We start from the raw sequence: 14,735 nt of genomic DNA, 5'->3' as shown, positions 1-14,735 counted from the left end.
CCACTAGGTTTGCCCCCTTCGTCGCTGTACATTTCCTTGCATTTCACTGTTCACTTCGAATATAATTCACATGAACAGTGAAATGCTATTTCACTGTTCACGTGAGGCCTGCTGGTTTCAGCCCAGCCACGTGGGCCCAGCCCAAAAATAAAAAAAAATTCTTCAAAAATTATTTCAAAGAATTTGTGATTTTTCTGTAATTTTATCACTGTATTTTGATCAATATTGGTTTGTATTTTTATACTGTAAAGATACAAATCTGGTATTAAAATACCCGGTTTTTGTCAATAAAAAAAAAGGTCTATTAAAAAAAAAAATTTTGTTTTCATGCATACGGCCTAGTCTCTCAAATATATATATATAAATATTATAACATCATATTTTCACACAACAAAGAAAATTTCAAAACAATATATGTAGTAGCATGCATTTTGGCTTTAATAACCAGTTTATTTAAGCCATGAGAACTAGGCCAATATTTCAAAAATTTCAAAACAATTATTGTGTTTTCTTTTAGTATTTGGGGTTACGATCATATACATAAAACGTATTCCGAATATTAAATTTTTTTTGTTAACGTCAGAATTACCCATTAAGATAAGGATCCCCTTACCGAGGAGGACTTTTCTTGAACCATACCAAAAACTAGGAAAACACGAAAATACCTTAGATTTTATCAGATAATAAAACAATGCAGCTTACCTTAGGTAAGGTATATTTGGGATGTTAATACCTTCCATTTACGCAACTAGTCCCCGTACCCGATCTCTAAGACTAGTTAGAGTTCCTAGTGAACAAAATACTAGGTTTCAACTCCCATTCCATTTTCCACCAATAAACGACAAGAATTTCTTGTCTCCCCATATTTGCCAAATAGATATAGATAGATTTACATTTTAGATTTAAAATGGGAAGAACATGTTATTTTCGCCGCGATGCTGCACACGTGCGACAATTGTCATCGATTCTAACAAAAAAAATGATTGATTTTTATGTCAACAAGTTTTATTTCATGAGGGGAGTTTGATCTAGGTGTTTTTTTTATATCATTTTCTTTGCCTGGGAAGGTAGATCTGACCACATGAGTAGTTTTATCTCTAACCTAATTTTAGTTCTTTAAGCTGTTTTTTGTGGTCATGGATAAATTTATTAAGATATTTAAGGTATTTTCTGCGTGTTATGGTTCAAAATGGGTTTTTAATAAAAAACATTGAACCCCTGTTTTGGAATCTATATAAAACATATGACACATTATCTATTGTTTTTTTTTTTAAAAGAATGATGTTATTTGCCTTTTTATAAAATAAAAAAAACAAGTACACACAAGCTGGTCTCAAAGGCCCTATGTCTAGGCTATATATATATATATATGCCAAGATTATGCAAGTGGGACCCTTTTGGTTTTTTTAAAATTAATAAAATAAATTATTAAACCAAATTGAATTTGTAGGTTTAATGGTTTAATCAACAACATCTGGCTATCATTTGTTTTTCTTTTCTTGTTTAATACTTTTTCTATATCCCAATTTTTGTAAAAAAATAAAATTCACCATTTGTTATCGATATTTTTTTTATTTAACTCAAACTTAAAAAAATATAATTTCATTATTTGTTGTCAATGATCTACCTTTATTATCTCGACCTTAAATGCATGTTATGGTTTTTTCACTTTAAAAAATATTTTATTTCATACAAAAAAATATCATTCTCTTTATTATCATATAATTAAATAAAAATTAATTTCTGGGATAAATTTTTTTATTAAATCTAATAAAATACATGACTTTCATCCCGAGTTTGTTTGGCTGAGTCGAGTTCACTTTGTTTTTTACTAATTTAATCCTTCATCATTGAGTTAATTCAATATTAAGCATTTTAATTTATTTTTTAAAAAATTATTTTTATGAATTTCATAAATTAGCTTAAGTTAATCTAAATTGATTAAATATTTTTCGATCTTAATATTAAATCAAAATATCATTTAATTTATGGTTAATTTTTTTTTAAAACATGTTTTTAATGCTTAAATATTTTTTTAAAAAGCTTTAAAATATTTTTTATTACAGCCCGCGGCGTAACTTTGAACAACAGGGCATGTCCCACTAGATACAAGCTCGTGTTCGTGCAAGACTTTGCACCGTAAATATCCTTAAAACAAAGCAGAACCTTTTGCACTAAACGCATGAAATTTTCAGCAGTAGGAAGTGTAATTTATAAAAAGAAAAAAAGAAAAAAAAAAAGGGAAAGAGTAATAGAATTTAATTTTTGTTAAAGATTTGTGGGAATATTCACTTTGAAAGGAGGTTAAAAGTGGTTTTTGAGCTTATGGAAGGCTTTTCTTGCATATTCTGTGGTCTGCAGACAACCGAAAGCAACTTTTTACAACTGAAGTACCCAAAAAACCTACAAAAGCAAAAAATCAAAATCAAAATAATAAATCAAAACTCTGCCCTACAAAAGTCACAGAAGCCCTGTCACAGAAACCGCACTTAAACGTATCTCTCTCTACCCTTGAGGAGTTTTGGCTGTGTATACTCTATATACGAGCCAAGGCAGAAGCTGTAAGAGAAAGAAAGAAAGACTTTTCAGTCAAGAAGAGACCTTCTCTATCATATATGCTGTGAGTAGTAGTACTGTGCATGCACAATATAAAAGCTTATGTAGAGATCAAAGTATATATATGATGTTTTATTCCATTTTGTGTTTTTGGAATAGCTGAGGTATGTTGCATTCACTCTGATGTTTCGTTCATGTGATCTACTGGGGTTTTGTGATGACTTTGTTGCTACTGTTTGCATGCATGTCCGGTTTTAGTTTATACATAAATAGCATCTTGTCTCCCCTTAAAGAATTCCCAGTTTTGGTTTCAAACTTTGTTCCCTTTCTCTCCTTGTTCCTTCCTTTCTCTGTCCATGCTTTGGATTTTCCAGTGTTTATTGCCGAGATCTTACATGGTTCTTCTTGTTTATGTGTTGTTTTATAGAACTAGCACAAACCAAGAAGATCTTGATACTTTGAGCAATCTTTCTGTACTTATAGCTGATACTGTAAATGGCATGTGCTGTCTTCTACCAGTTCTTTTATCCGGGTCTTTTTCTAATGATCTATATAGTGGTGTTAAATATATGATCCAGCCATCGCACCATGACTGATCAAGATTCTTTCTTGATTTTTTTTTTTCTTTGAAGTCAGGCATTAGAGTCTGAACATTGTTCTGTTTTCAGTGGAGACTTGTTATGTGGGGTTTTTAAAATGTTGAATTTCTTGGGTTTTTTTTAGTTCTCTTCAACTTGAGTTTTTTGTTGCTTAAGCAACAATAATAGTTTCAATTAAGGGGCTTTCTTTGTTCTTTTTTCTCTTACATTAATTACTCAGTTCTTTGTTTGGCTTAACAGTATAGTATACCAGATCAAGTAGCGATGAATTTGATGTGTAGTTCATGTTCATGTAGATCGTGCAGAATTGGTTTTGTTGCTGATAAGGAGTGATATTGGAAACTTGTAGGTGGCCTGAGAAACGATGCCAAGCAAGCTATGGTTTGCACCACTAATGATTTATCAGAATGGAAGGATTTTCCAAAGGGCCTCAGAGTCCTTCTCCTTGATGAGGACAGCATGTCTGCTGCCGAGATAAAATCGAAACTGGAAGCAATGGACTATATTGGTTAGAGATTTTGTGACTCCCTACTTTCTCAAACCATTTGTTTTTCCTCGAATAGCAATTTCGACGGCATTGTTTAACTTTCGTTTCATCCTACTTTTCTAGCTAAACCAGTCCCCATCTTTATCGAAAAATCAAAAAGGCATCTCGAGTGGTCCATATCTTTAGATAGTCTGTATTGAAATATGGTTTCGGGATTTATAAATTATAAAACGGATACTAATTAATTGTACAGTTTGAAATGACAGTGACTGACATCTGTAAATGGAAACCATTTTCTTGCAATGATCAAACGTGTTACCGACAAACTGGTTTCTTTTTAAATGAGGGACAAAAGCAAGAAGTCCTCTTTACCTCTATGGAGGAGCTTTTTCGGACGGTAAACAGAAGCAGTAAGATTTAATTATGTTTAGGCATTTTCATTGCCAGTGTTTCAGAACTTTATAGATCAATTAGTGGAAATTGGAGAATGTTTTATCGTAATTTTTTTTTCAAAATTTGGTCAGTTTGTTATTGCGAATTTCAACATCCTTCAACCAAAATTTTAATTTGGATCTTTTACAATGCAAATTACAACTTTAGGATGATGTTCATACCGCATTATATGATATTAAAGCTACATCATTTAGACTCTAATCCTTTAAATACTTAAAACTTGTTTGTTTCTTGCTCTACTTTAAATGTCTTATCACTTTTGTGTCCTTTTTCAGTGTTATGTTACAGTGATGCGTTCTCTCGTGTTTGAATCTCTCTGCTTAACCTCACCGTACCTTTTTCAGTTTATACATTCTGCAATGAGACTGAAGCGCTCTCTGCAATTTCAAATGAACCTGGAAGCTTCCATGTTGCTATAGTGGAGGTAATTCCCTTTAATCTAAGCCGGAAGTTCTAATTTTTGGTGAAAATTCAAATTGACTGCACTGCTTTGAGAAAACTATAACCCTTGAAATGACACTGCTGTTTCTTTGATAATCTCGTGTCATTCATTAGCCTAATGTGACCAATTATCATCGTTTTCGCTGTAATCACTTCTTCTAAGTGCGTTATTGTGGATATAATATTGGTTAAAGGTGGTTGGATTGGCCAAATTGGAATGATTATCTAATAGAACCTATGGTCACAGGTGAGCATGAGCAATAGCAGCAGGAGTTTCAAGTTTCTAGAAACTTCTAAGGACTTGCCAACCATTAGTAAGTTGATATAAAACGTCAATATTTCATATACTTGAGAGTAATGCTTTTAACATATACATCTTTTAGCTCTTCATGTTTTGTTTGCTTTCCCATGTGTTCTGTCATTTTCTTCAAGAAACTCTACTATATCAACTTGGATAGATTTTCATCAATATAATTTACAGCTTCTAATACAGTATGAAATTGTGTTCCTTTTCAGTGACTTCGAGCATTGATTGCCTGAACACCATGATGAAGTGCATAGCGGTAAGAATTTTACTAATTAGTGTCATGTACTGTAATGGTTGAAGACACTAAGTTTTCTCAAGTTCTAACTGTCTGCTTTGGTTCCAATTCTTTTTAGTTCAGCTATTGAAGAAAACTCCATTCAACTATTAGCGCTTTAATTGAATTTTGACTTGAGTTTTTGCTCCGTTCATATAAAGAGAACCTGGAGGCATTCACCATTTGCCATTATCATGTAATGTATTTATGTGGCAATTTATTTTCAGCTTGGTGCAGTTGAGTTCCTTCGGAAACCACTGTCTGAAGATAAACTGAGGAATATATGGCAGCACGTGGTTCATAAGGTTTGCTTGATTTTTGTTTACTAAACACAGGAACTTAATTTTATGATCTCAATGCTATGAAGAGAAAGTTTCTGACATCATGGATCCTGAGCAGGCATTTAATGCAGGGGGGAGTGTTCAATCCAAATCACTGAAGCCTGTCAAAGATTCTGTAGTTTCCATGCTGGAGCTCGAAGATGGACTTGAAGAAAATGAGAATGAGAACATGGAGAAAACAGAAAATGTGTCTCAGGCTCAGGAAAGTAATGAGCAGCAGTCACCAGCTAGTGACAAGTATCCGGCTCCTTCAACCCCTCAATTGAAACAAGGAGAGAGACTGCTGGATGATGGAGATTGCCAAGACCATATTAACTGCTTAATAGAAAAGGAGAGTGTGGAGCAAGAGGGAGATTCTAAATCTGTTGAAACTACTTGTGCCATGTCTGAAGAAACTCTACAGGCAGGGGATCCTCAGAGCTTTACAGAGACTGTGATCAAAGAGGAGGATGACTCAACTGATGGTGTCAAGAGTGAGGATAACATTTGTCCCAATTCACAAAATAAAGACACTCTTAACCACTCAACTGGTCCTGCTGAAAAAGCTTCTAGCCTTCATAATTCACATGGGACTAGAGCTAATAGAAAGAAGATGAAGGTGACTGATTATTCTGTATATCAAATACTTTTGATGTTCCTGATCCTCTCCTGAGGCATTATCATATTACCCTTTTCCCCCCTTCAAATCGTCTTACATTTATGAAATGCTTTCTCCACTTGTATGCTACCTCAAAATGCTCAAAATTTTATTCTCTCTCTCTCTGTTTTTGTTCCTTCGCACATTTCCCTCCAGTAAACACTTTCAATTATTTGTTGATTTTCATTTGTTTATTCTTGACTTGCATCAGAAGTGTGATGTCGCAAGCATTCACTTTTCCCATGTTTGGATTTCTTTATTTACATAAGGCGTATGTTTTTCCTAATTTCATCAACTTGATTTCTTTGTGGTGATTGTTTTTTGTTCTGAGTTTCAGGTAGACTGGACACCAGAGCTTCACAGAAAGTTTGTGCAGGCAGTAGAAAAACTAGGTGTAGATCAAGCGATTCCTTCAAGAATATTAGAGGTAATGAAAGTGGAAGGCTTGACGAGGCATAATGTAGCAAGTCATCTGCAGGTTCGTTGTGGGCTTACCCTAACCAAATTTGTTAGCTTCTGCTCCGACAGAAGTCATTTTTTATTTGTTAGTTAGAAGTCATTTTTTATTCGCTGTCCTTGTAAAATCTGTTGCTAGCTTCTAGCAGCAAAGACATTTTATAGTTGACTTTCTCTCGTTCATCTCGTGGTCTGATCATTTTGTGACTAGTTGTAGTAATTTTCATAGGACTTGCGCAGGGAAGAGGGTAAAGATGCATTTCCCATTGTCATTGCGTGTTTGCACTTTGAACTCTGTTTCATAAATCCATGAACGTTGTTTTACAATTTACCTAGTGCAGTTCAAAATGAGCCCCAGTTCACATAAATTCATACTCTAGTTATTAATTAAATAGCATTGCCTGTTTCCTAGCAGAAATATCGAATGCATAGGAGACATATTTTGCCCAAGGAAGATGAACGGAAGTGGACGCAGCATAGAGATCAAGTACAAAGGAGTTACTATCCACATAAACCTATCATGGCGTATCCTCCATATCATTCTAACCACGCTCTTCCACCTGGTCCGGCCTATCCTATGTGGGGAGCAACAGGCAGCCACACAGCGGGGGTGCATATTTGGGGCCCACCCGGCTATTCCCCATGGCCCCTGACAGAAAGTTGTCATTGGAAGCCTTATCCAGGGGTAGCCCTTGTTATATACAACACCTTGAATTTCTTTTAGCGTGCTTTAAAACTGATGGTTTAAGCATTTTCTGGAGAGCTTTGAATGCGGCTGCTTGATTGGATCTCTTTTTTATGTTTCAGATGCATGCAGATGCGTGGGGTTGCCCTGTGATGCCACCACATAGTCCTTATTCTTCCATTCCTCATGTAAGTATACCTGTGTATGGGTCATAATCTGTTTTTGTTCGTGTACAAGCCTCTTATTGTATGTTCTTTGTTTGGAAAATGCAGTATGCATCTGGGTTTCAGAGTGCCAGCATGGTCAATAACAGCTGTGGCATGCCACAAAAACTGTTTGACGTACAGCCGGTATGGTAACATCTTACTGCACTTGATTTTATCTGATTTTTAGTGAATTATTTGTATAGTTGTAGATTGCATTCAAGACCAGATGTTTTAGAACTTGATCATAAAATGTGGTCTAGTTTATGTAGCAAGAGCATGACAGTATGACTGAGGTGTCACATTTCCTAGGAGCTTTTGGGATTTCTTGTGATTACAGAAAGATAAATTGTGGAAACATATTCCATGAAGAAAGCATTTTAACCTAGCAGCTTCAAATCCTTTTGGTAATCAATTTTAGGACAGTAGTGAATAATTCGTGCTTCCCGATGCCCATGCAAAACATAGTAGACGTCACACACTTGAAGGGCTATTTTGTTCTAGCAATGTCAGCAAAAGATTGCAGTCGTTGGTTTCAGATGTTCTTCAGAAAAGTAGCAGTATGTCGTTTGCATGTCCAAGTTCTTAATAGTACCCACGTAATAGCAATAGTCATCGTTTCTGATCTTCCACGCAGGCCGAGGAGGTAATCGACAAGGTAGTGAAAGAGGCAATCAACAAGCCATGGCTACCGTTGCCCTTAGGCCTCAAGCCCCCGTCAGCCGACAGCGTCCTAGCAGAGCTCTCCAGGCAAGGCGTCTCGTCAATTCCTCCCCGCATTAATGGCGGCTCTAATTCCTTCTAATGTGGTGCCATTTCATCAGATTATGCTAATAAGCCCATTCCAGTTCACCGGTCCTTCATCAATCAAAGATAGACTCTACCAATCATAACAAATTTTTCGACCTGTATAATTTGACAGTACACAGCAGATTCTCAATTGGTTTGAGACCATCAATGTTCAACAGACAAGTCACGTGTCTTCGAAGTGCATGCGCAGGAGCTGACATCAGGCCCCATAGCCAGCAAGGTCTCACCGATCCCGTCAATGGCACAGCAAGCAGTCATGTCCGTAGAGGCAACTTAAACGGCTATGAAAGAGCCATGTAGATCCACCACGCACCTCATGTCAAATTTGTGGTTGTGAATGGATCATCCTAAGAAAGGGCGCGTTGCCCTTCTGGGTGCTCTGTTTTCTTGTAGATAAAAAGCCTGAGAGCTTCGATCCAGGAGTGGCCGGTGGGGTCTTTGTTTGGTGCCTGCTGTAATAATGGGAAATGAGGTTGATTGAGATAATGCTCTGTGCTCCATGGACTTTTCAATAAAGTTGAGAACTTTGACATGGAATCTTTAATGCTTGCTGGCCTGTTCTTATGTCAGTATCAGTCTTGATGGAGTTTTAAAAGACGGTACCAGTAATTTGATGAGAAATCAGAGTGACTGATGCAATCACAGCCGTACCAAAGGTGGGATTTTGTTTCAAAATGTCCTTTTAAAAAAAATATATATTAAAATAATTTTAATATTAACACGATTAAGACATGTGAGTGATTATTGAGCAACTTTTGGGTAGGAGGTGATAACCGGATAAGGTATGATCTACTCTATCTTACTAACCTCTCACACGTGCCCGTTTACCAGCTTTTCTTGATCCTTGAGAAAAGTCGTTTAACTTTATTTCTTTTTAATTTTTATCTTTACAAGTTATATAATAATGTTTTTATGTATATCGATTTGTCTTTATTTGTATACTCGAGTCATAGAATATTCATTTTAGTTCTGAACTTTCATATGGGAATTTTAGTTTTTTGTTAAAAAAAAAAAGAATATCAAAATTAAACAAATTAAAGCATTTTTTTTCAAAAATCCCAGCAAGCATCAATTTCCTATCTCGAAATGTAATTTATTTGTTCTTCATGTTTTAGTCCCTCAATCTTTAAAGAGGAGATTGAAAAACATTGACAAAAAAAAAGAGAGTATTTGAATGATCATGTTTCGATGATAAAAATTATTGAACTTGGTGTTAATAAATTGTATTAGAGACAAGTGTTCGACAGAAGAGGGTTTGCGCAACGGAAAAAAATAGATCAAGACAAGCAATTTTTTAATTTGATTTGATTTGATCTTGGATTTTAGTTTGATTTGAAAAATGGTGTTTTTTTTATGCAACATGATTTTATAGCCGACCGGAAAATGCTTCCGCAAACGACACAATGTTTTTCAAAAATAGATGACGTGTCATCCGATAAAATAAAATAAAAAAACACTGAAGCAAACATTAAAAAAATAAAGTGTTCCTAACATTCATATTTTTTTTACATTGAAAATTAACTAAAAATCATATTCATCAAAGTGAACGTAGGTGCACTGGCTAGTTATAAGATTTATAAAATTGTTAATTTTAAAATTTATAAAATTAATTAAGGTATATGTAAATTAACTTGATATTTATATTAATTAAGGTATAAATTAAGGTATATGTAAATTAACTTGATATTTATATTAAAAAAAAAATTACTGTCGTTTTCAGTTTTGAGCCAGGATTTTTTTTTTATAAACGTTGTTGGCACGTTTTTAGTTTGCTTTCTAATACTCCGAAAGAAAATTGTATCTGTGTTTGCAATTTAGATTCAAATTCCAAAAGCTGGTTGTGGTGAATATTATTTACCTACCAATCATGCTATTTCCACTCTTAGCTTATCTTAATTACATTTTCTTCTATGAAATACTCGTAATCAAAGACTTCTCTCACCAACTTCTTTCTCGTAGGTTTTTTTTTTTTTTTTTTTCTACTCTCACTATTTTCTATTATTATTTTTTGGATATATTATGATGATTGACGACGGGCACATTTTGCATCTCTCATTTTTTAAATATTATATTATACATATAAATAGATTTTCTTAGATTTTTTTTAATAATTGACATATTTATCATTTTACACTTTATCTATTTATTACTGTTTTTTTATCTTTATTTTTTATATTTTTTTTTGGTTTTTTTTTTCTTTACACCTTTTTCTTTTTAAATATTATTTTTTATTCATTACACTTAGAATATGTATCACTATACACTTAGCCTCTTTATATATATATTTTTTTTATCTTCATTCTTTTGTAAATTTTTTTATTTATATTTTTAAAAAAAACATATTATACAAAACTAAAAATAAATGGTGTTTCACTGTAGCAATTAGAACATTGTCTTATTTTTCTACTGTATTAAAAATTAATTTGAGATTTTACATGTTTTATGAATGAATATAATCATTGTTTTATTTAATTATATATAAGTATAGATTTTTTGATTCATGGTTAAATTTTTTAATTAATATAAAAAAAATATTAAAAAAAAATAATTTATGACTTTAAAAAGACACGGTTGGAGCAATGAATTTAACCAAAAAAGTCAAACTCCAAACTAAACCCATCTCTAACCCTCAAATAAAAACTTTAATCAATACCCTAACTTCAAATCTCAAAAACAAGCTCTAAATCCCTACACTAATCACTAACCCTAAAAAATAAAATTGCCGACCGCATTTATTAAAAAAAAAAAATCTTTGAATGATGTTGGACCACGACTTTGTCAACAACCGCATTTATTTAATTGCCGACCAATCACTAGCCATTGGTTCCATTTAATCCAGTTATATTTTATTTTTTTCCAACACTTATCCTTGCACGCCGACTAGTTATACCTGTTACTATGAACTGGGATTTTTTTATATGATATTTTATTGTTTATATCTGAGTTTCTTTACTGTTTATATAAATAGTAAATTATTTTAATTATTTTAGAATAAATCCAACCGTCAACTCATAGTCTTGAGGTCACAAGTTTGAGCGCTGGTTGTTGCAAATTGTTTTTAAACATGACAAATAATCTGTCATTCATCACATTCTTTTCAAAAAATAAAGAAGGGTTAAATGTACGGGCCTCGTCTGGAAACGTGAATGGACCTAGCCTGGAAATACGAGTGGGCCAGATGTTGGGTGTGGCCCCTTACTGTTTGTTTTTTTTTGTTTTTTTGACAGTTTAAAAGATTTTTCAAATTCACTTATGTTCTTAATAGCATTTTGGAGAAGCTAAATGGAAAGTTAAAAATAAAAAATTAATATTTTAGCTTTTTTTTTTGTTTGTTGTGCACATTCCAAGAGAAAAGTCAAATAAAATGCTAAAATGTCTTTTCTCTCCCACAAATGCTATTTCTACATATCTTTTCAAATAGCCAAAACCAATAAAGTGGGGCCACTAAAAAAATAAACCAATTAAATATAGCCACGTGGAAAAACAAATAACATCAAATTTATTAAAAAATAATAAAACATTTGTTTCTTCCACTCTAATATAAATGGCTCTTCAAATAGCTTTTTTCTATTGGAATAGATATGGTAAAAAAAGCTATATTTATACTATTCAAAATATTATTTTATTAATTTATTTTTTTAAAATAGCATTTTGCATTTACTATAATAAATTTTATTTTGATTTTAATATATATATTTTTTAATTTTATCTGATCTTAAAATAATAATACTAATACTAAATTGTTCATAAAAATTCAATTGAACTTAGTTTTTTATAAACATGTATAATGATTTCAATTAAAAATATTGTACTATATAAAATAAATAGGAGATATATTAATAAAAAAATTATCTTGATGAAGAAAATATTTCAAAAATAAATATATTTTTAAATTTAATAACAAAATCAAAACATTTCCTGGGATTTATATATATTTTATATCTAAAAAAACTTGAATCTCCCGACAATGCAGCGTCGGTACACAAACTAGTAAAAAACTAAAAGAGCCAGGATTTTCTTATTCAACACGCACGCAGTTACATCATGGATTGGAGCTGTACGGCTGAATGACGTACCTCTTCTTCTTTTTTCAACATTTTTTATTCCAGGCAACAATCCATTTTTTTTTTAATTTCATCCTCTCATGCTACAGTCCCGCGAATTTACATGTCATAATTTGTTTTGTGAAGCATGCTGTTGGATTTTGGTGGTGTTGAAAAACATCACGGAATTGAATCGACGCTCAATGCTTGATTTTGCTAATTAATAATTTATTTTTAGCAATATAGAATAATTGATATTGTTTTTGGCTTTGGTACATTGAAAAAGTTTTTATGTTTCAATTATAACCTTTATTTTATTTATGTTTAAATCCTTAAATTTAGGAGATTGAAGAGAAAATGTTTGAATATAGAAGAAGAGAAAAACAAATGGTAAATTAACCATATTCTAACAGCAAAAACAATAAAATTTAATATTAATAAATTTCAAATGATTGGAGAAGTATCGCTGAGATACTTTTAATCTTTCATCTTATTAGAATACCTAGTTAAAGGTTAGAAATGTTTTTGTTTGGAATGATTTTTCATTATATTTTTTTTTATTGATTATAGGATGTTTTGAGCCTAAAATAAGTTTATATAATTTTATAGAGTGTTTCTTAGGTATTTTCGAGTGAAAATAATTTTTGGAGTTAAGGGCATCAGACATGATTTTTTAGCTACTAGAGGTAGCCAGAGATGCACTTATTGGTGACATATCACCTGATCTCATTTTATTAGATAAGAGTGACATGTCATTCACCCAGTTGAGAAGAAGAAAAACCTTGGGCATACGTGGTTAGTCTGCAGGCCCATGTGTGATTGACCATTTTGGTTATGCCCCTGATAGCATCTCTAATAAGAAATGTTATATTAAAGAGCTAAATTAATAAAATAGTTTTTTGAATAGTATAAATATTTTTTTTATTATTATGTGCATTCCAATAATAAAAGGTTATTTAGAAAAGCCTATTATATTTCAATATATTTCATGTTAAATTAAGCCTATTATAATTATAGTTCAGGGCTGGAAATGCTTTTTGTTTATGATGATTTTTCATTTTTTTAATTGATTATAGGATTTTTTTGAGCCTAAAATAGGGTTATAGAGTTTTTTAGAATGTTTTTTAGATGTTTTTAAGTGAAAATAATTTTCAGAGTTAAAGGCATTGGACATGATTTTCTACTAGAGGTGGCTAGAGATGCCCTCCGTATCGGCTGATCTTATTAATGACATGTTCATTCACCCATTTGAGAAGAAAAAAAATGCTAGACATGCATGGCAAGTCTTGTAGGCCCGCATGAGGCTGGCCAATTTGGTTATGCCTCTGAAGCATTGGCCAACCTCTGCTCGTGCACTTGAGATTTTTTATATGAAAGTTTTTTTTTTTCTTGTTAAATTCTAATTAGACATGATTAAAATAAAACAGTTGCAAAACATAATTATGCATTGTTTTTTTTAATATTATTAATTTTTGCATTATTTTTAAATAAGATTATAATATTTTTTTTCATGGTGTTATCAAGCATATTTTTTTTTTGTACAACCTTTGTTTTTTTTTCATTGTTTTTTCTTAAAAAATGGTTCATTGTCTCTATTACGAGTACCTATTTTTATTATCATATAATTAAATAAAAAATTATTTCAACAAGTTTCATTAGTTAACATGTAATTAATATATTATTTTTATATTTATTTTACTGATTTCATGAAATATATATTTTTTGTTTTTTACATTAAAACTTGCTTTTGTGATTATAATAAATTATTATTTAAAAAATAATTTTTTTCTTTGAAGAAATGTGGAATAAAAATAGAAGCCCATGAATAATATAAATGAATTTTGAATGTAGAGATACCTTCTTTATTCTCATTTTTTATATATATATTTATTATAATTGGTGTAAGTCTTATAGTGTAGCAACCTGGGTTGGCTCAAGGTAACATAAAAATACAAAAAAAATATTATTATCACAATTTAAAAACTCAACTTGAAGGTTAACTCGAGGTAAGATCTAAGTCATGAGTTGGGAGAGTCAACTCGGGTTGATCTGAGTCAATGCAATGATAAAAATATTTATAATTATAGTTTTAACTTTTAAAATCTAATTTAGAGGCCGACTCGGTATAAGGTCCGAGTCACAGTTTGGAAGGGTAAACCTGAGTTAACCCGAATCAATATATGAATAAAAATTATTATTATTATATTTTTAAAACATGACTTGGTGGTCGACTAAGAGTAAAGCCCATATCATAGATTATAAGAGTCAATTTGAGTTAATTTAAATTAAAAAAATAAAATGAAAGCAACCTTATTTTAACAATTTATTTTTTAAATACTCGATCTTTATTTTATATCGAGTCGATTGGGCTGTATGTTGACCTAGATTTTTTATCGTTAAGTCAAATCAATACTCCTTTTTTTTTTTTTTTTAACTCAAACTA

The 14,735-nt window shown here is 31.8% G+C and overlaps 1 protein-coding gene across 7 annotated transcripts; it reads left to right on the top strand.

The window, feature by feature from the left end:
• Positions 1 to 2,458: 2,458 nt before the first annotated feature.
• On the top strand, positions 2,459 to 8,786 carry LOC118039302 (two-component response regulator-like APRR2). 7 transcript variants are annotated; one of them, XM_035045990.2, is made up of 13 exons: positions 2,459 to 2,620; positions 3,505 to 3,663; positions 4,440 to 4,519; positions 4,784 to 4,850; positions 5,053 to 5,099; positions 5,345 to 5,422; positions 5,517 to 6,056; positions 6,433 to 6,522; positions 6,967 to 7,236; positions 7,359 to 7,424; positions 7,509 to 7,586; positions 8,077 to 8,189; positions 8,362 to 8,786. In XM_035045990.2, the coding sequence occupies exons 2-13, from the start codon at positions 3,534 to 3,536 to the stop codon at positions 8,444 to 8,446; spliced, it is 1,644 nt and encodes a 547-aa protein (XP_034901881.1). In that variant the 5' UTR covers positions 2,459 to 2,620; positions 3,505 to 3,533; the 3' UTR covers positions 8,447 to 8,786. The 7 variants fall into 7 exon arrangements, with proteins under 7 accessions (XP_034901881.1, XP_034901877.1, XP_034901882.1 ...); XM_035045986.2 differs by having other exon boundaries at positions 6,433 to 6,573; XM_035045991.2 differs by having other exon boundaries at positions 6,433 to 6,573; positions 8,264 to 8,786.
• The last annotated feature ends 5,949 nt before the right edge of the window (positions 8,787 to 14,735 follow it).

Source organism: Populus alba, chromosome 1 (genome assembly GCF_005239225.2).
Source record: "Populus alba chromosome 1, ASM523922v2, whole genome shotgun sequence".
In the NCBI taxonomy this organism is placed as follows: domain Eukaryota; kingdom Viridiplantae; phylum Streptophyta; class Magnoliopsida; order Malpighiales; family Salicaceae; genus Populus; species Populus alba.
This window is presented reverse-complemented; position numbering and strand designations above follow the sequence as displayed.

Bases quoted from the DNA above. Each gene is read 5' to 3' on its own strand.
- LOC118039302 (XM_035045986.2), top strand. From the start codon at position 3,534: ATGGTTTGCACCACTAATGATTTATCAGAATGGAAGGATTTTCCAAAG. The intron at 4,520-4,783 runs GTAATTCCCTTT...CTATGGTCACAG, and splicing joins TCCATGTTGCTATAGTGGAG to GTGAGCATGAGCAATAGCAG. The intron at 7,237-7,358 runs GTAGCCCTTGTT...TTTATGTTTCAG, and splicing joins ATTGGAAGCCTTATCCAGGG to ATGCATGCAGATGCGTGGGG.